Here is a 22218-nt window from a genome sequence, read left to right as displayed (position 1 = left end):
AATAGAACTGAAATCTTAGTTTCCATCTCAGAATTCAGGATTAGAGTCACAATTTGTTAAAACTGATATCTGGAGGTTATCTAGGATGGCTAATGTAAGGATCAATTAATCCAGATAACTCAAACTTATCCTGGATAATGTTGAATTTGCCTTATAGATGAGACCTCAACTGCCAATTTCCATTTCAGTGACAATTACAATTTTAATGTTGTGCTAAGTGAACTAGTTTTTAACAAAAATTGATCTATTTATTAAATATTTAATTGTTTATATCCTGATAAGTGACGTAATCATACCTGCCTTTATTGCCACGCCCTTCCTGACACATCATTGGTTAATGCAGCCCAGCGTGGCTTTGTAAACACACAGCCCATAAGCTTCCAGACTTGTCAAGGTATCTGCAGTCAGGCTGCACAGACCGGAAGTTGACAACTTTTGCATAAACTATATATTTATTTTAGTTTACTTTTAACAATCATCCACCGATTTAAATGTTTTTTTTTTCTAATAACAATATGAATTTAATTGCATCCATAGTGACGGTATATAACGACAGTCTCTCTTGGGCTTTGTTTTAATTAACTCGACCGCTTTTGCTGCTTTTATTTTGAAATCCGGCGCTGACTTCCGGGTCGCTTCCTGGTTGATGTGGACAGGAGGAGGAAGAGAAGATAGAGCCGCTGCTGCTGCTGGGTGAGGTCTGTCTGCTCTGTTGTTGTAGCTGCTGGAATAGCAAATAATAATGGAGCAAGTCTGCTGCAAAGTTGAGGACGAGAAGCGGAAAGATTTATGAAGTTAGAGCCGCTTTAAGCTTTATACAACTCTTATTTTTATTTTGTTTTCCCGGGCTGGCGGTGCTTTATTCTGGAGCTTCCTTTTCTTTTCTTTTCTTACCCAACATGCTGCGGTGCTGCTCTTCCCCATTGGCTGGCAATGGGCTGCTAACTTAGCTGCTAACGCTAATTTACATGTCACAGCACCTGTCTGCAGCCGCTTTGTCTCACTTCACGTAAACTGACTTTGCACGGTATTTATTTACTTTCTGCTATTCGACCCCTCGCCTGCAAGAATAAAGGACAAAAGGGACAAAGAAGAAGATAATGGACTGAAAACAAGAAATGCTCCAACAACACGAACTGTGTCTGCGTCCCGTCGGATATTCATAGCCTATAATAAAGCCAAGATATTCTAATAATCTAGATACTAAAGAAGACATGGCGTCCTCCAAAGCAAAAGTAGGAGTGAGTGAGACTAATAACTCCCTGAGAGAAAGTAAAAGCAGCAGCAGCAGCAGCAGCGGTGGTGGTTCATGTCCATCCGCAGGAGAAGCGACTCCCAACCACCGGATATACAGCCTGGATGAGCTGGAGACCGTTGCCACAGTTGGTGAGTTGTCAAACATGTCCAAAATTAACTTGTACTGTATCTATTTTTAACATCACAGCACAGCTTCAAGAGTTCTCCTTCCTTCAAGTCTATTTAAAGTCTGCAAATCCTTCTACAAACTCTATTAGTTGTTTTTCTAGCTGGTCTTAAAGACTGTGAAGTAATATTGTAAGGTTTTGTAGCTCAGAAATCTCTAATTTGGGTGAATGCTGAAATTAATTTATTGTTTAATCTATATTAGTAATGGTTCAAAAATGTTTTCAAACCAGGGCCGTTGCTAGGAATTCTGGGCCCCCTGGAAGAATACTAAAGTGGGCCCCTAACCCCCTAACTTTTCCACTTTTTTTCTTAGACTACGTATGTATTATCATTTTTTATTTAGCCTACTTTGTTTTGATGCTAATGCAGCATTACTATGAGTAGCCTATTAGTCAGGGTCTCATACAAATATTAGACTACTGTTTTTTTGACCTACTGGGCGCTGGGCCCCTAGAATTATCATCACCTTTCTCCCCTATACAACGGCCCTGTTTCAAACTATCAGTTTTAAATAAATTCTTCATACTGATCTTCAACAATTCAAATAATTTCCAACCATTTCATATATTGTTTCATCTCTTCAAGATAGCTTCAGCAGTTTCTTAACTTTATTCAGCTTATTCAGCTTCCAGCTTTCAGCATTCACCCGTATTTCCTTCAGGAAATGCATTCTGTAGTTACCACTTTCACTTCAGAAGAATAGGCTATGTGATGCTAAAGAGGTTGCGTTTAAAGGTCCAGATTGTATAAAATATAGCCTATAGTTCAGGTTCTATTTAATTTTATGTAAATATCAAAGTTTGTGATGTCATAACGAAGCAGCCAGGGCTCTTGGGCTGTACCCAGCCCACCTGGACCCACCACCCACCCTTCAATGATTCTCTGAGTGTTTACCTGAAGTTTGCTATAGTTTATATTACATAATTTAGAAGGCAGTGGGGAATGTCGACTGGCTTGTTGTCCGCTGGTTTTTAATTTTCTTCTTATGGATCTACACCTCAAACAAAAACGAGACAAGTTTCAGTATGGGACCGTTAAAGGGCAAGTTCGGTCACTTTTCCATTGTTTTGCTAACCCTCCACCCGGCCATGTGCATTTGTTTTCAATGAAGCCGGCAAGAAAGCAATCAATAGAGCGGTACATAATGTTATATATCATATACGACGTTACAATGTGTATATTTGCATAGTCTAATCTGTCATAAACAAGAGATTATTGGTTATGGGGTGCGTTTGTGTCATGGTGCCACAGAGATGAAGGTTGGTTTTCAGCAAAGAGACACTTCATGGAAGGTAGAGAGCCTCCATTCTCCCTATAACAAGTTACAAGTCATTTATTTAACCATCACAATTACTCTGAAACTGTTTAATTAAGGTAAAAATGTAGGATAGCTAAGCTAAAAAATCCTTTAAGTTTAAGTTGGTGAACCTGAAGAAGTTGCTGAAGTAAATGACGATCTACAAAACACTGGAAAGAAGTTAAAGATCCCCTCGTTCACACAACACCCATTGGCACAGTTGCGTAATTGTGACTTTATGACACTTCATTAATGACTAAAGCAGTGGCCCCGTTGGCAAAATTCTTGTTTTTGCTCTACTATCAGTGGACCACCCAGAAAAACGGCATGTTTAGCATTTTTACTGGAGAAATCCATCAAAATACTTGTTTGTTTGTTTTTCTGCTGCTCAACTAATAGACTAATTAATTCACTTTTGTTAATGCTTCCCTGAATCCTTTATCTTGTTTATAAAAAGTATTTTTTAATTAAGTCAGGGAACTTAATAAACTGTAGACTCAGTTATCACACAGTGTGTCGTCCAGGCTGCTAAACTGGGTCATGTACAGACGAGGAGAGATAAATATGATGTAGGTTTTTACATCATATCTTTAAACTCCTTCGGCTGCAACAAAAATCTAAAAATTATCTGTGGGGATATCGGCATCTAATCAATGTCACCCAGTTCCACCTGACCTACTTAATCCTTTATCGTTCCGCTTTATATTGTTTGTTTAACTGCCGCTGCTGGCTTAGGTTGTTCCACGACAATCTGTGCAAGACTTGGTGTTGTTCTCTGAAAAAAACTGCAAGTTCTTGTGCTGTGATCCAAACACTGTCAGGCGAAAAGAGAAAAGAGAAAAGAGAAGAAGGCGTTCCTCAGCTCGAGTATACAAAGTGCCCCAGGGTAGTTATTGTGATTCTGGATCATCTTGCACATATTTGAACTCTTCCCATCTGCACTGTCATTACTGCGAGGAGGAAACCATGATATTGTTGGTATTTTTAGCCTTTTAAAATCACTATAAATAGATGACGATACACACTAAAAACAGTTGGGTTAAAAAACAACCAAATTTTATTTTAACGGGTTGGGTTATTCTTTTTTTTCTTTTTCTCTTAACCCATTGGGTTAAAATAACCCAAAAAAGGGGTTTGTCCTTCTTCAAACCAGCAGTTGGGTTAAAATTGGGGTTGTTTTTTTTAACCCAACAGTTTGGTTGTTAAAAACTACAGAGAGTGCTCCAAACTTTTCTACCAAGTGACACCACTGTCACAGAAATGAATGGCAGTGGTGTCACCGGTTAACAAGTTTGGAGCGCTCCCTGCAGACCTAGATTGAAAAGTGGTTAAGTGGTCCTCCAAGTACAATTACTTATCATTAGTACCTCTTCAAAAGAGAAAGAAAACTTTCTTGATTGATTATCTTATGTTTTAATATAAACCTATTAAAAGTAAACTCTTGTAAAAAAAAAAAAAAATCCAATTACTTGAACAACCCAGGAATTGGGTTAAATTCATAGCCTATAACCCTGAAAATGGGTTACACTCTGGAAAAATAACCCAAAAACCTAACCCAACACCAATAACTCAAAAATTGGGTTACAGAGATAACCCATCATTTTTTAGTGTGTAGTGTGTACTGATCATGTTAATTGTATATGGCAAGATTGTTTAGCTGAGGGTGATTTTGAAGATGAAGTATTTTGTTTTTGAATGTCGAAGCCCTCGGTGAATCCAAACCACATAATAACTCATCAAGCTCAGTTTGTATACGAGCTGCGTTCGTCATAATGAGCGCGCGGCTCGTAAATCAGCGAATCACAGACGTCTCGCCTTAGCCACCAGCGCCGCTAAACCACTTCATATTCTTTTGGAAACGCGGCGCCTGATGGATCAGTTATTAGCCAACTCCAGGGAAAGACAATGACTCCTCAGAAATGGCCTAAAGTCATATTCCGTAGAGCAGAGGTGTGGAAACCGGCCAGTCGCTGAGTGTGCAGCGTTCAGAGGACTTCACATGCCGAGGTTTGTCCCTGATCAGGCACCAACCTGCCCTTCAGGGAGGGTTAGTCATCGCTGTCTCACTCATCTACATGATAAAACTCTGGGTGACGCCTGCGTCATGGGATTACTCAAGAGCCATCTCCAAAACAACCTTTAGATAAACAAAAATCATCTATGCTGAAGTTTTAAAAGTGAAATACAGGAAGGTGCACCGGGGCTATTGTAAGTTTTAAGAAAAAGAGCTGAAAGAGAGGAAGGCAGTTTAAAGCGTACTTTCTTTTCTTTTTTCTTTTTCTTTTTTACAGAGAAACAACTTGGATATTCTTCTAAACCAGTGTTTTTCAATCTTGGGGTCGGGACCCCACGTGGGGTCGCCTGGAATTCAAATGCGGTCGCCTGAAATGTCTAGTAATTGATTACTGATACATTTTTTATTATTATTCTTTTTAAAATTATCATTAAAAATACCAAACACAATCTTAAACAACTGTATTCAGTTCGGAAAAAGCCAAAAAACATTGGGAACTGCTGTTCTAACATTCAAAAATAACACATTTGCAAGATAAACACTCAAAGTCCTGTGTAGGCCGATAAGTAAAACTTTGAGTAGCCTTAACGTACTGCGTAGTATTACTGCAATATTTTGGCTAGATTGTACTTTGGACTTGTCTACGTAAGAAAGGTTTGAGTAACGCCTTCATCCAGGAAGGATTTTCAAAAAAATTTAGTAATTTTCTGCCATATGCGATTTATTTAACGTTTTTTTGTGATTTTGCGCAGTCTGTCCAACAGTCACTTCTCTTTTCACTCCTTTACTGACTGTATTTTTCATGCAACAGATAAAACTTTCAACTGTACATCCGTTTGTACAATAACACCATTTGTGCTGGACTCTTAAGCCAGGTTTATGCTTCTGTGTCAATTGACCGTAGCAGAGCCGCGAACCCCTTCACCATCGCGTCACATCGCTGAGTCGGGATTCAATATATCGAGGACGCCCCTATAGGGTCATTTTTAAAGTGATCATAGCATTTGTTGTTCCACATGGTCGTTTCCAACTCCAAAAACACTCCTTCCACTTCGGTCGCCATTGGAAGAACAAAGCAGGAAGATAAACAAAGTTTCGCAAATTAATTGAATAGCGGTCAATTGCACAGTGACGCAGAACTACGAAAGGTGCACGACAGCATCGAAGCAGCGGCTTATGGGCAAATTCCACTGGATGCGACTCCGGTGGAGCACGGTGCATAAATTCAGCACAGAGCAGATTTAGCGGGACAGGAAATTTTCAAAATAAAATACACCGTGTTTATAGCAGATCATATTTCCCGCACTACACCTTGAAGACTTGGTAATGGGCAGAGGCCTGAAGTCAACAGGTCAGAGGTTTCCAGACACCATGAACGAGGAGATACTGGTTGTAAAATCACAAAATAGAGTTGTTTTCCTACAACTCCTCTGGTTTAGATGAACTGTTTTTGGTTTTGCGGTTCTCTTTATAGAGACTACAACCTGCTATATCGCGCGATTATGACTAGACTAACCAGAAGGCCAGATGGTTCAGGGACTGGTAGCAACCACCGATGACACCGCGTCCCTCAAACCTTTCTCATTAATTGTAGATTTTTTCCGATTTAACATACACTCTCCATCATCTCACTTCTCTGGCCAACATGGAGCTCAGTAGTTTGCATTAAGCTACACGCGAGGCAACAAAGCTTGAGCTTAATGTCTATCAGGGAGGTGTGCAGCGGGGAACAGTATTCATCCTGTGCTTGGGGGGGGGGGGGGGGGGGGGGGGGGGGGGGGGGGGAGCTCCGAGCTTTTGAGCCTCAGCCCCGCATAAAAATCCAATTTGCCAAGCCATTTTGTCTGATGAGAGGGATTTGCTGCCTAAAACAAATCAACTAAAGCTCTTTATCTGCCCGCTGTTGTTTAATTGTCATTGAAATCATGAGGCAACTCTCTTGCGCCATTAGATTTATTTGCTGCCGTCACGTAGCCTATATGACCTGGAGAATATCACTGGGAAAGGTACTGTCCCAAACTTGGGATTTAGGGATTGTGTCGGTGTGACTTGTGAGAATCTGTCAGTCCTATAAAGTTCTGCCAGTTACAACAGGAATTTCCAGAGTTGCAGGAGTGAAGTTGTTTTTCCCGAGCTTTAGGAAGGGGCAGGTGGAAGAGGAGTCCGGGATGACCCAGTTTCCACAGGGGTAAATATCAGTTACAGCACATTACCCTCTGAAATCAGCCAGCCTTATCGGGCCTCTGTCTCACTTGTCAGTTCCTGCTTGGTTTTTGATAACAACTTTGGCTCAGGAAATAGCAAAGCAGCAGCTCTGTGATTTATAACACTCAACGTGTGAAGAGAAGAACTAGTTTTTCTCCTTTTTAATGCATGCTTTCAAATAAGTTATAGGCACTATCCAAAATTGAATATCCCAAATCTTGCAATATATGATATTATACATTTTATACCAATGTACAGCTTAGGAGACTGTGAAAATCCATTTTGATAAGTAGGAAATCTCGGGATATCCAAACCTAGCTCAAGCACTCATAAAAAATCTCTGTAGTGGCCTATTTCCCATTATTAGCTACTGGAAAAACACATTAACTATCAGTGGTCAGGCTGCATTGTGGGGAATGTAGTTGTTAAGGCAGAAAGGGAATAACCAGGTTTGATTTCTCTCTTTGGTCTATATTCTGATTGGGCTACTCTAGAAGCTGGATTTCAAAGCATGAAAAATATAATTTATAATTCATAATCCACTTCAACAGGTGGATTTTCTCTCTGTAGTCGATTTAGTTTGAAGTGCTGGGCCTTTGTTATGCTGCTCCACCAGCTTCAGCCGCCCTGACATTATCCTGCGAGAGCCCTTGATTAACGGTTTGATGACGGCAACTTATCCAGACCTAGAAGCAGCAAAGCTCCAGCCCAGATTGTGATTATTGGGACTCTTTTTTTCTTTTTCTCATGCCAGAGGTCCAGATTGTTTGTGTTATGACCATAATGGTCAAGACAGATTGGTTTGGGTCTTTTTTGTTGGTCTGTATCTGTTTTTGTATCTTTTGGTGTTCTGTTGCCTGTTTGGTGCATGTGCGTGGGTGTGTTGGTGGAGTTGCCACCTGGCAGGGGGCTGGGGTTCACAACTTTTGTGAGAAATGCTTAACCAAAGGCTAATATTGGCTAAGCTAAAGCTAGCTTACTTGGCTAACACGAGTTGGCTTGTTGATGCTAATGCTAGCTTGTTTAGAGTAACACCAGCTTGTGTGGAATAACTTTAGCTCGTTAACGCTAACGAAGTGATGGTAAGTTTGTGCATGTGTGTTAGCTTACTAAAGCTAGCTTACTTGGCTAACAGCTTATTCAGAATAACATTAGCTTGTGTAGGCCAGCACTAGCCAGTTTAGGCTAACGCGAGTTGGCTTGTTGATGCTAATGCCAGCTTGTTTCGAGTAACACTAGCTTGTTTGGAATAACTTAAGCTCGTTAACGCTAACGAAGCGATGGTAGGTTTGTGCATGTGTGTTAGCTTACTGTGTTAGCAGCAGCTTTTGTTTTATCAAGAAATGCTTAACCAATGTTTTTTGCTAAAATTATCGATAAAGTTGTAAAATAAATAGCCTAAATAAATAAAAAGAAGTGATAAAGATTCTGTAAAGCAATCAGGTAAAACACTCAGAGAAACTGATTCCTTCATAGGTGGATGGTTTAGGTGAGCTGGGCCAGGGATCGTTTCATTGTGACATCACAAAGTCCTGTCAGCTCGTATTAAGCCATCTGTCGTAAAACAGGGTGTGTGCATTTCTGTGCAGACTGAGCACTTTGATACTTTCACAGTATTAATATAGAACCTAGACCTGCTTTATAATCACAAAATACATACACATATATATACACACCTCAATACTATATGGGACCTTTAAGTCAGTATCCAAAAAGGGGACCTTTAAAATCCAGATTTTCAGTGAAGAATGTGGAGCTCCTCTTAAAAAGGCTTCCTGTGTGACATTATGGAGATATGAGGTGTTCACTTGACAGAAACTGAGAGCTGCTGTTTCGCCGTTGCCATGGAAACACCCGCCGGCCTCGGAGACAAAGGTTCATTGTAGGTAAAAGCAGAGGAACGAGACAGCCGGCATTTCATTAGGAAGTTGCAGCAGCTCGACTCCACGTCTGACTCAGAGTGGCTGTTGTTGTATCACACGTTGTCATCGGCCATTTATCGTCTTCCCTCGCCGCTCATCAGCTCGGCGGGAATGAAATGCCAAACGCTAAAGTCCTCGTCTTTAGGAGGAAAACAGCGACACGCGGCTCAGGGTGATGCGAGGCCGTGGAAAGTCGGTGTCGTCGACCATCCCGCTCCATGAAGAAATGGAATATCAGGTTTTATTTAAAGGACATCAGAACAGAACTGAACAGCCACAACAATAGGGAGAAATATAAATCTGAAGAGACCAATAAACATCAAAGTAATTATTCATTAAATGCACCTCTGTCAGCCACTGTTAGGGAATCAGGCACAGAGGTTTGACCTTTGACCCAAGTAGATTTCCTTTATGTGCAATGGAAACTCGAAAGATTTTGTGTTTTTAATCTTCATTCCACAAAATACAACTTAAACAAGAATTGTGGACACTGTTTAAAATTCATGGTGTGTCCCAGCTCTCTTCTCTGTTGCACTGCGACACAAATGCACCCAATTACCCGTAATCTCTTGTTTATGACAGATTAGACTATGCAAATATACACATCGTAACATCATATATGATAAATAACGTTATGTACCGCTCTATTGATTGCTTTCTTGCCGGCTTTGATAAAAACAAATGCACATGGTCGAGAGGAGGGTTAGCAAAACAATGGAAAAGTGACCGAACTTGCCCTTTAAAGGTCCCATACTGAAACTTGTCCCGTTTTTGTTTAAGGTGTAGCCCGAGAGCCCTGGCTGCTTCGTTATGACATCACAAAGTCCACAAATATACATAATGTAACACGTATAAATAATGTTTTCCACCACTCTATGGATTGCTTTCTCGCCGGCTTGGTTAAAAACAAATGCACATGGCCAAGAGGAGGGTTCGCAAAACAGAGGAAATGCAACCAGACTTGCATAGTTCCCCTTTAATATACAGCCTGAGTATTTACTTTTTTTTATCGCAAGTCATATCGTACTTTTTGCCGATATCGTGCTGGGCTAAAGCCATAACTATTTATTTTTAGGGCTGTCAATTGATTTAAAAAAATTAACTAATTAATCACACAATTTTCTGTAATTGATTGCGATTAATTTATCAATGAATTAATGACATTTGTCCACAAAGACTGAAGCTTTTAACAAATATTTATTTATGAAAAATCAACACGTTAATTGCGTTAATTTTTTTTTTTATGTTTCAAAAAAATCACCAAAATGAACTTTGACAGCGCTATTTATTTTTTATTCTTGCTTATTTGGTTATTCATCATCATTATTACATCATCCTAAACTGACTCTGGGTCATCGCTGGCTGTGAAACGTTGGAGAGATTTGAAGACGTCATTATATTTAAATAGTTTATAGATCAAATAAATGATGACAAAATGATCGATGAATGGAAATCAAATCCACAGATATATTAGATAACAAACAGATCATTCATGCAGTCATGTCATGCATATGCCATACATACACATGTTTTTCATTCAGTTGATTCACAGTCGTTCTGATGGATAACCTTTGAAGTCATTTGCATTCATTACAGTTATAGGCGATGTTGATAAGCCTGATAAATCAAAGCATCTTTCTTTTCATGATCAATGCATGTGAAGTCTTTGTTTTTTGTTTTTTTCTTATGGTCTGTTTCTCCCCCCTCCCTCAGGCACGGGGACCTTCGGCCGAGTCTTCCTGGTCAAGGACAAGAAGAGCCGGGCCTTCTTCGCCCTGAAGCAAATGAAGATCCCCGACGTGATCCGACTGAAGCAGGAGCAGCACGTCCACAACGAGAAGGAGGTGCTGACAGAGGTCAACCACCCCTTCCTCATCCGCCTGTGAGTCAACACGCCAGGCTCACTCACCCTCACACACACTCGGTGGGGGGGGTGGGTAGGGGGGGGTGAACATTTCTAATGAAGACGGGGCAAAGTTCAGCGTCTGCACTGAATCTCTACGTGTTGATTTCAATACTAAACAAAGGTCTGTTGGTAGATCATACAGTTTGGTGTGTATGGCGTACAGAAAGTATTCAGACCCCTCAATTTTTCACCATTTGTTATGCTGCAGCTCTACGTTATGTTTTCCCCTCATCACTCTACAAACCCAAAATATCAGACATTTTTCACGTGAACATTAGTATTCAGACCCTTTGCTGTCACACTCATGTAGGTCATTCAGGCACCGGCGGTTTCTTCATCTTTGAGAATTAAATAGTTTGGATATGATTTGGAAGCCACACACCTGTCTATATATATATAAAGCCGTGCAGCTCATAGTGCTTAGAGCAAAATGAGATCCAGAGCTCAGAGACAGAACTGTAGCAAGGTACCAGTCTGGGAAAGGCTACAAAAAAATCCGCTGCACTTAGTGATTCTAAGAGTACAGTGGCCTCCATCATTCTTAAATGGGAGAAGTTTGGGTGAACACTTGGAGGGGGGGGGGGCTGCTTGGATAGAGAGGGAAGCAAGAACCCAACGATCACTCTGGCTAAGAGATCCTGTGTGGAGATGGGAGAAAGTTACAGAAAGACAACCATTGCTGCAGCCCTCCACCAATCTGGGCTATAGGCAGAGTGGCCCGACAATTCATAGTTTATAAAACAAATAGAAATAAATGAATTTTAAAAAAGCCACCTAAAGACTGTGAGTAACTATTGGAGATTCTAAACTCAAAAACTTCAAATTTAAAGTTGCAAATTTCAAGGAAAAGGTTGAAAATTCTCTAGCCTTATAAAAACACACTAATTTATAGGGGGGAAAATGCAAATTTGCAAGAAAAACAAATCACAAATGTGTGTGTGTTTTTTTTTCTTTCTTTTTTAGAAACACATCTACACTTATTTACACTATCTACACTTGTAAAGTTAAAAGAGTACAGGCACCATGATGTTCACAATAATTTCTAGTAAATTTGTGAGTTTCTTTCTTGTAAATTTGTGATGTCAGAAAATATCTTTTTGTTTTTGTTTTTAAAGAGTAGTTTAATGTTTTACAGCTGAAATCACTGAGTGGTTATCCTAGCTTAGCATAAAGACCGGTAGCAAGGGGTAGGTGTTATATTACACAATGTAGGACCTTTAAAACAAAAAACATTAAAAAAATACAATTCACATCAGCCTTGTATTAAACAGCACAGTGTAATATGAAGTTAGGTTACACTCAGTTATTAAGTGAGCCCTACTGAACATGTGAGGTTGCATCGCTGTGAGAAAGTGTCCCAGTCTAATGAGAAGCTCCATCAAATTAAACAATTGAATTAAATTAAGCAAACACAAAGTCTGTTGTGTGCTGCAGATTGGAATTTAACAAAACATGTTGCTGCAGCCTCAGCTTCAGTTTGTAGTCGGTGTGTGTTGTTACTTTCACTGCTGCTGTATTTTATTTCCAGCCTCACAGTTTGTGAAGTGGAAACCTGCTGCGCCTAAGGCATCGCCGGCTGTGTGTGATTGATTGATAGCTCATTAATCAGCTCGGTGGTGTTGACAGAAAGGTGACTTAATACCTCTAGCTTGTGCAGTGGTGAACAGTGAAATGTCTTCAACACCGGAAACATTACAAGAATGCCACAACAATGTTGGTTAAAAATACAGAATCATGCAAAACATGCAAACTCTGTAAACTGAACCCCAGGCTGTACTACTGTATCGCTAATTATCCTCTTTAAAGCTTTAACATACCAAGCAGAAGCGTGTGCTGTGGAACAAACAGTTGTTAACCTAAAATAAACAACATGCTGTCACTATGTTCAAATCCTGAGATGTTTGAACTCTGACAGCTCCACACACAATATTAAAAAAGGCTAATAGGCTTGTTTAAGCTAATGCTAGCTTAATTGGCTAACATCAGTTTATTCAGAATAACATTAGCTTGTGTAGGCCAGCACTAGCCAGTTTAGGCTAACGCGAGTTGGCTTGTTGATGCTAATGCTAGCTTATTGGCTAACATAATCTTATTCAGAATAACATTAGCTTGTGTAGGTCAACGCTAGCCAGTTTAGGCTAACGCAAGTTGGCTTTTTGATGCTAATGCTAGCTTACTTGGCTAACATCAGCTTATTCTGAATAACATTAGCTTGTGTAGGCCAATGCTAGCCAGTTTAGGCTAACACGAGTTGGCTTGTTGATGCTAATGCTAGCTTACTTGGCTAACATCTGCTTATTCAGAATAACATTAGCTTGTGTAGGCCAACGCTAGCCAGTTTAGGCTAACACGAGTTGGCTTGTTGATGCTATTGCTAGCTTGGCTAACATCAGCTTATTCAGAATGGCATTAGCTTGTGTAGGCCAATACTAGCCAGTTTAGGCTAACACGAGTTGGCTTGTTGATGCTAATGCTAGCTTACTTGGCTAACATCAGCTTATTCAGAATAACATTAGCTTGTGTAGGCCAGCGTTATAGCCAGTTTAGGCTAACACGAGTTGGCTTGTTGATTCTAATGCTAGCTTACTTGGCTAACCTCAGTTTATTCAGAATAACATTAGCTTGTGTAGGCCAACACTAGCCAGTTTAGGCTAACACGAGTTGGCTTGTTGATGCTAATACTAGCTTGTTTTGAATAACTTTAGCTTGTAATGCTAACGAAGTGATGCTAGGTTTGTGCATGTGTGTTAGCTTACTGTGTTAGCAGCAGCTTTTGTTTTATCAATTGTGAAATTTCATACCAACTTCCACATATCTGGCGTATTGACATCCCTTTAGAAGAAGCTTTTACAGACGGGGGAAAAAAATGTAGATTTTATCCATTTACAATTAAATCAACGACACAAAGTGAGGTTGTGCATCCTGATAGACTGATAATGAACCTCTAGGACTGTCTGTACATCTTGTATAATAAGAAATAGAACCACAGATTGAAGTGATAGTGGCTTTGGAAGAGAAAAAGAACAGGAAATGTGGAGACAATAGCAGCGTAGGAGAGAGTGGCCAACAGCCAGGACCCATGGAAAACACTGCTGCCTCCTCCATCTTCATCAGTGACAGTGGCCTCTTGTTTTTATTTCTCTGAAGTGCCTTCCAGCTGAAATAGTACTTTACACACTGCTCCAAACCACACCAGGGGATAAAACACCCTGCCACTGATCCAGTATCTCATTTTATCCGATTTCCTACACACGGTCCTTTTTAAAAGCCCGTACCTCCCAAGTGGACACGCTGCTGAACAATTGTCTTTTCTGTCGTCTCTCAGGTTCTGGACTCACCATGACGAGCGTTTCCTCTACATGCTGATGGACTACGTGCCGGGCGGCGAGCTGTTCAGCTACCTGCGCAGCCGCGGGCGCTTCAGCAACGGCACGGGACTCTTCTACACCTCGGAGATCGTGTGCGCCATCGAGTACCTCCACTCTAAAGAGATCGTCTACCGCGACCTGAAGCCGGAGAACATCCTGCTGGACAGCGAGGGACACATGCGCCTGACGGATTTCGGCTTCGCAAAGAAGCTCTCCGACAGGTATAAAGAAACTATCATTTATATATAGATGTGAAAATAACTAAAAGACAAAACCAAACAATTCCAGGTGGTCTGGGCCTCGGCGGTAACTGCTTCGTTGTGACATCACAAAGTTGAAAAAGTCCTCAAAGCTCTTTCTAAGGCACTTTTTGAATACAGGCTTTGTTTCTTGTCTTAACCCTCCTGTTGTCCACCTGGGTCAAGGAAGGAAGTACAAAGGAAAAGTAGGAAGGAAGGAAGGACAAAGGGAAAGATGGGAGGAAGGAAGGGAGGGAGGGGAAAATGATTGTGGAAAGAAGGAAGGGGAAAAGGAAGGACAGAAAGATGGAGGAAGGGAACAGATTTGTTCAAGGAAGGAAGAAGGGAAAGAAAGAAGGGAAAGGGAAGGAAAGAAAGATGGAGGGGCAATTGGATCAAAAGAGGAAGGAAGGAAGGAAGGAAGGAAGGAAGGAAGGAAGGAAGGAAGGAAGGAAGGAAGGAAGGAAGGAAGGAAGGGAAAAAGGAAGGAAAGAAAGATGGAGGGTCAGTTGGATCAAAAGAGGAAGGAAGAAGTAAGTAAGGAAGGAAGGAAGGAAGGAAGGAAGGAAGGAAGGAAGGAAGGAAGAAAGAAAGAAAGAAAGACAGAAAGGACAAAGGGAAAGAAGGGAGGAAAGAAGGAAAGGGAAGGAAAGAAAGATGGAGGGTCAATTGGATTAAAAGAGGAAGGAAGAAGAAGGAAGGAAGGAAGGAAGAAAGAAAGGACAAAGGGAAAGAAGGGAGGAAAGAAGGAAGGGAAAAAGGAAGGAAAGAAAGATGGAGGGTCAATTGGATCAAAAGAGGTAGGAAGAAGAAGGAAGGAAGGAAGGAAGGAAGGAAGGAAGGAAGGAAGGAAGGAAGGAAGGAAGGAAGGAAGGAAGGAAGGATGGAGGAAGGGAACAAATGGGGCCAATTTGACCCAGAAAGACAACAGGAGGGTTAACAGACTTAACACTTTAATACAATGTAATTTATACAGATGGTAAAGGTTGGATGGTGGCTGTTTTTTAGTTTTTTGTGGTGACATCACAAAGTTGAGGAAGTCCTGATGGCTCATTTTAGGTCAAAAAATGTTAATATAGATTTTTTGCATATCTCAGTGGACTGAGCACTAAAGTGCTTTATGATTAAAGTTAACATAATATACAATATATGGGACCTTTAAATTAATTAAATCGAATGCCTCTTTGGTTTCAGTCATACTCTGAGCTGCTGTCTTCTGTTTCAGAGCAACTGGGTCATAGATAAAATACATACATATGATATACTGTATCATGCTTTACAGATGATCTATACTTCATTTCAGAAATACCACCTTAAAGTGGTGGTTATTTGTCTTTCACACAGAGACATTACATTACATAAAAGTTTTTTTCTTTATTTGAAACGTGGCAGGACACTTGTTATAAGAGAGATTCTCCATTTTAATAAAATCAATTCTGACAGTGAACAAGCGTAGAAAGATATGAAGCCGGAGCTCTTAGAGTTGCTTTGCATACTATTTTTTACTCCATGCACTGCTCTGTGAGAGGAAAATCATTTTATACACCGAGCAGATTCATTGACAGCACAGTTATATAATTTTTCTTCGTGTGCAGCATCCTCAGCTTCCTCCCGACTCGGCGAGTGTGTTTGTGAGTGTGTGGCTGCTGCTGAATGCCAATTGGGAATACTCAGCTCACACAGCTCTCGGTGTTTGATGCGTGATTGATTGTCAGTAGAAAGTGAATGACAGAGCAGCTGTCACTGCACTCTGTACGTCTGATCTCCTACTGTACATTACAACCCACAGGACAGGCCCAGCTACCTGCGCTGAGATGTAGCTTAGCATCAGTTTCAGGCCACAGCTACAATTCATTAGCTATTTTTCAGCCATTTTTTTATTAATGACTGACTGAGTGATGAAGTTACTCCATTGGTCGGCTGCTGTTGGAGTTTTCACATCAAAATCATTTAAATCGGCGCCACACAATGTTCACAAAGGCTAATATTGGCTTGTTTAAGCTAAAGCTAGCTTACTTGGCTAACATCAGCTTGTTCAGAATAACATTAGCTTGTTTAGGCCAATTCTAGCCAGTTTAGGCTAACATGAGTTGGCTTGTTGATGCTAATGCTAGCTTGTTTATAGAGTAAAACTAGCTTGTTTGGAATCACTTTAGCTCGTTAATGCTAACAAAGTGATGTATAGGTTTGTGCGTGTGTGTTAGCTTACTGTGTTAGCAGCAGCTTTTGTTTTATCAATTGTGAAATTTCATACCAACTTCCACATAGGCTATCTGGTGTATTGACATCCCTTTAGAAGAAGCTTTTACTGCTATGCTAATGCTAGCTTGTTTAGAGTCAAACTAGCTTGTTTGGAATCACTTTAGCTCATTAGCGCTAACAAAGTGATGGTAGCAAGCTAAAGTCACCCCAGCTCAGTCTAATGTTGGCTTGTTTAAGCTAAAGCTAGCTTACTTGGCTAACATCAGCTGGTTCAGAATAACATTAGCTTGTGTAGGCTAACTCTAGCCAGTTTAGGCTAACACGAGTTCACTTGTTGATGCTAATGCTAGCTTGTTTAGAGTAAAACTAGCTTGTTTGGAATCACTTTAGCTCATTAGCGCTAACAAAGTGATGGTAGCAAGCTAAAGTTACCCCAGCTCAGTCTAATGTTGGCTTGGTTAAGCTAAAGCTAGCTTACATGGCTAACATCAGCTGGTTCAGAATAACATTAGCTTGTGTAGGCCAACACTAGCCAGTTTAGGCTAACACGAGTTGGCTTGTTGAAGCTAATGCTAGCTTGTTTAGAGTAACTAGCTTGTTTGGAATAACTTTAGCTCGTTAACGCTAACAACGTGATGGTAGCAAGCTAAAGTCACCCCAGCTCAGTCTGTAGGAACATAACACTGACTTTTAGATTAATATTTTCACATCAGTGATGCTTGCACACTAACTAAATAGATGTGTATGTGTGTGTGTGTTAGCTCACTGTGTGACTGAGTGATAAAGTTACCCTATTGGTCGGCTGCTGTTGGAGTTTTCACATCAAAATCATTTATCGTAAACAAGCAACAGCTGACAACTTAACAACAACCATAATGACCTTTTAGCTGGAGCACAGCAGCAGGGCCATAGCTCCATAATCACACATGTCACTGACTGACTGAGTGATGGTAGTTCTTCTTACACTGGTCAATAGAGCGATGATGGGCTCTGGTTCCAAGAGCCTCAACCTCCATTACAGAGGCAAGACTCGGTGCAAACTACTTTCACTTTTTACTGTCACTTTTACTAAAGGAGGCAGAGGAAGAACGAGGCCTACACATAAAATACACCGAGCAGGGAGAGCTGAAAGGAAACCAAAGCTAAGCTAAAGTTTTGTGGTACCCAGATGGAGGTTGTGATCTGTGTGAGAGACAATATACAGCGTTTTATCAGACAATGTCACAGTTATAAAACCAAGAACCAGCCATATGGGTTTTGTTTGTTTGAGTTTTGTCTGAAAAAGCACCTTTGCGACTGTCTATAAAAGACATAGTCTCCAGTATTAGCTTCTATCTTTAAATCACAGCTCGGCCTTTCGCTGATTTTGGAAGCTCGGCAGTGAGTATGAATTAATAGGCAGTCTGGAAGGGAAAAAGAAAAACACGGACATGTCTGTACATTAAAATAGCGTACAGGTGAGCACTGTGCAGAGGAGTGAAGCGAACAGATAAAGAGCTGAAACCAGCAGACAGCAGGCTGAATACTAATATGACTAAGTCCTGACATTTTGAATTTAAACGCGATTAAGTGAATTGTGTAGAAAAGAAAGTAAGATGTAGAAAAGAAGCTGTTCACACAGTGTAGCTATTAGATTTATTACGTCTTGACTTGCATGTCTTAACCGTTAGTTATACTGAGTAATAATGTAATGTTCTCAAGGTTCATTTATTGCCATTTTAAAAATTGCTTTTACAGGAAAAGAATTAAATTTTCCACTCAGGTGCATAAAGTGGCAGTAAAAAAACTAGTAAGAATTTTTAATAATGCACCAGGTTGTAGAATATAGGCTATTGCAAAGGGGCTGTAAATTTCCAGAAGCTTTCCATGGGAAGTTAAGATGATGAATTTTGGAAATATTCCAAATTGGAAACTTTCCATGTGAATTATGGGAATTTACCCTGCACTGCAAAAACTCAAAATCTCACCAAGAATATTTGTCTTATTTCTAGTCGAAACAAATCTCATTTTACTTAAAATAAGACTCATCACGTAAAAAGTTGCTTGTTTTTAGACACTTTTTTTTTACTGTTTTCAAGCAGATTTTCACTTGAAATAAGTAGAAAAATCTGCCAGTGAAAGCAAGTTTTTCTTTCTTATTACAAACACAAAAAAACTTGCTTTCATTGGCAGATTTTTCTACTTATTTCAAGTGAAAATTAGTTTGAAACAAGTGAAAATGATCTAAAAACAAGTAAATTTTTAGGTGATGAGTCTTATTTTAAGCGAAAAGAGATTAGATCTTAGAAATAAGACAAATATTCTTGGAAAGATTTTGAGTTTTTGCAGTGTATTGTAGAACAATTTATAGCATTGTAGCATTGTGTTGTCGCCTTGGACCCTGTGAATCGATTCAGGAAGTAGTAGTAGTAGACAAAAACAGCATTTGAGTGATGAGGAGCCGTCTTCCTTGTGTCCTCTGTGTGTGTGTGTGTGTGTGTGTGTGTGTGTGTGTGTGTGTGTGTGTGTGTGTGTGTGTGTGTGTGTGTGTGTGTGTGTGTGTGTGTGTGTCTGTGTGTGTGTGTGAGTTCAATGTCCTTGAAAGTCTTATCCCGTCCTCTGAGGATCGGAGGGAATCCTCCCAACTCCAGCGGCGGCGGCGCCACCGAAGGACAAACTTCCCCCTCGACTGATGTCAGCTACTCTGAATCTGATCCGCAGAGATTCGGGGGGCCCTCTATCCCTCTCTTCCTCTTTCTCTTCCTCTTTCCTCTCTTTCCTCTCTCTTTCTCTCTCTGCAACCGCTGCAGAAGTGGAAAGATGCACTGTTGTCGTAGAGACTGCAGTGTTTCTGCGTTGACCCCCGCTGACATGTAAACATAATGGAGTAAGATTACATTTTCCCTCCGACTGGGCCGAGCAGAGCAGATGGGGAGTCGATAGATAGATAGATAGATAGATAGATAGATAGATAGATAGATAGATAGATAGATAGATAGATAGATAGATAGATAGATAGATAGATAGATAGATAGATAGATAGATAGATAGATAGATAGATAGATAGATAGATAGATAGATAGATACCTCTGTGATGTGCAAGTGACCCACTTATATAAATGGAGGGCAGCAGAATTGCCGGGGATGGGAAAGACAACCGCCTCATTGCCACCAGCTCGCTTGTGCTCTCTCCATGTTCGGGGTGTGATGGAGTGTCATCACACACACACACACACACACACACACACACACACACACACACACACACACACACACACACACACACACACACGGGTCTGCACATGCTGCCACAGTGCCCCCTGCTGGCAGACACAGCCCTCAGCACCTTTCAACACTAACACATGTGTCGACTCTTGCTCCCTCCGTGGCCACGCCTCCCTGCCTCTATTCCCCACCATCATTTCCATGCAAATCACCGTTGCCAGGGCTACCGGACCAAAAAAAGGGGAGGGGGGGGGGGGGGGGGGGGTCATCCCATCATGCAGGTGATATCGGTGACAGAGGCTGGCGCAGGGCCAAGTGCTCTTCATCAGAGTACAAGTGGCTTTCAGAGGGAACAAGCGTGCGTGTTTGTTCCACATGCAGAGCGTCAATCAAACGATTCCCGCACGCCACTTTACTGTCCAACCCTTAAAGGGATAGTTCAACATTTTGGCAAATTGGCCCATTGCCATAACCCCTATAGTCATAGCAGTAGGTTCATTACCTTTAATTGTTGGTGCAAGCTATTTTTAGAACGGCGGAGCAGAGCCGTGAGCTGCTCAGAGCTACGCTACGGAGGCTAAAGGAATTTCTTGGTTTCCCTCATCAAACTCATCAAATACACAATCCAACAACTCCAAAACGCTGTGGTGGACAAGTTGTGACCTGCACATTTGCCAAAATGTTGAACTATCCCTTTAACAAGCAGCTTGTCGTATCATTGCACTTCTTAACACACGAGGCGGTTCAGGTGGCGCAGGCGGATCGCTTTACCCACGGGTGTCGTCTTCCACCCGACAAGTGTCCTTCCTTCCACACACGGAATCAACACAGAGGTGATAAAACTTCTCACCTGTCAGTGTTTAGTTTAGTTTAGTTAAAGCAGAAGGAAGTGATATATTTGTGTTAATATAAGTCTTAAATAGTTATATCTTCCGACAGCAATCACTTACATAGAGTGTTTGGTCTGAAACACGGGTCTGTCAGTCACTCTGCTCTGCTCTGAGCCCAGGAGAAAACTTTTATTGTATCCTACAGTTTTTATCCAATGAGGAGAGAGAACGGCATGCAGGGCTGTGTGTGCAGCCAAGGAACGCCGTGAATGTGGTGACGTAGCGACGAGGACTGTTATGGTGCGTTCAAGGAAACCCGTAACTCGTGTTTTTCCGACCGTGAAGTGGTACCAGTTCGATCTGGTACGAGTTCACCGGTCGGAAGTTACGAGTGGCCGTTATAGTGACTTTCACCGGTAGAACAGGTCGGAAAAACAGGAGTGGGTTGCCTGGAACGCTACAAAGTCGTAAGTCGTGACTTGAAGCCGTAACTTACGGTTTCAAAAGCCTGCCTGGAACGCAGCATTAGCGAAAACGACCGGATCGCTTACTTCTGCTTTAAGTTTATTATCACAGGACAGTGTACAATACCATTAATCAATTTTTTAACAAAGAAGAGATGGTTGTACCAGATTTAGCCACTAGGGCTAATTTCCATCTGTAGTCCCAACATAAAACTCACAATACAAATCACAGGGAAGCAGAAGTAGAGGTCTATGCGTTACATCTGGGGTGTCAAACCTCAAATATTGTTGAAATTGCATGTACAGTATTTTTCTCAAAAAATGCCCAAAAAATATACCAAAAAAAAAACTATTTTGTAAAATAATAGTTATTAACTGTAAACATCTTATGCTTGTACTTCTTTGCACTAAAACAAAGGGAATCATTATTTACAGTATAGGTTATTATGCTCTTATTTTAATTGTCCGGCCCACTTGAGATCGAATTGCGCTGTTTGTTTCCGTAAAATTAGTTTCACACCCCGCATTACATATTAATGTGGACAGCTGTCTTTTGACACAATACCTGTCCTACAAGACATTTGAGACGGGGACCTTTAATCTTTGTGATTTCCTGTTTGAGAAGTGTCATTGCGTGTAAGAGAGAAGACGACACGTTAGCATTAGCTTAATTAATCAGCCACTTTCTGATGATTGAGTTGAATTTTAAATGAATGAATGTCAGAAAAAAAACAGGTCAAACACCATCAATGGCAAACAGAGGTTCAGAGTCTCTCATCTGATTGGCTGACGATCAGAAAAATGTGTCAGATTTCAAGCTAACACTCGGGTCATGGCTGAGGGTGCCCTGTTGTGACATCACAAAGTCACGGAAGTCCCAACGGCTCATTTTAAGGCTCAGTTTCTGAACACGGGGCAAGGCTTTGATATTTTTTTCATGATGTCCTTGACTTGTGTTATAATCCAAAAAGATATGGAAATATTATTTATTTATTATTTATTATTACTTGATACAAAATGGGACCTTTAAAATAATTTATCTTTAAGTGGAAATATTATTTATTTATTATTTATTATTACTTGATACGAAATGGGACCTTTTAAAATAATTTATTTTGAAGTGGAAATATTATTTATTTATT

General features: G+C 40.7%; 1 protein-coding gene and 1 long non-coding RNA gene across 2 annotated transcripts in view; one reads left to right on the top strand and one right to left on the bottom strand.

Moving 5' to 3' along the window:
- The window catches only part of LOC310999124, a 355538-nt gene extending 353613 nt beyond the window's left edge, over positions 1 to 1925 (bottom strand). The window contains exon 1 of the long non-coding RNA XR_014596034.1: positions 1862 to 1925. This is a non-coding gene — a long non-coding RNA (uncharacterized lncRNA). The remainder of the gene's footprint in view (positions 1 to 1861) is intronic.
- The window catches only part of prkx (protein kinase X-linked), a 45408-nt gene continuing 23887 nt past the window's right edge, over positions 698 to 22218 (top strand). The window contains exons 1-3 of the mRNA XM_083989205.1: positions 698 to 1386; positions 10577 to 10745; positions 14095 to 14358. Of these exons, the coding sequence (XP_083845331.1) occupies positions 1215 to 1386; positions 10577 to 10745; positions 14095 to 14358 (605 nt within the window). The 5' untranslated portion in view covers positions 698 to 1214. The remainder of the gene's footprint in view (positions 1387 to 10576; positions 10746 to 14094; positions 14359 to 22218) is intronic.

This window comes from Trachurus trachurus, assembly GCF_905171665.1.
Source record: "Trachurus trachurus genome assembly, chromosome: 2".
In the NCBI taxonomy this organism is placed as follows: Eukaryota; Metazoa; Chordata; class Actinopteri; order Carangiformes; family Carangidae; genus Trachurus; species Trachurus trachurus.
This window is presented reverse-complemented; position numbering and strand designations above follow the sequence as displayed.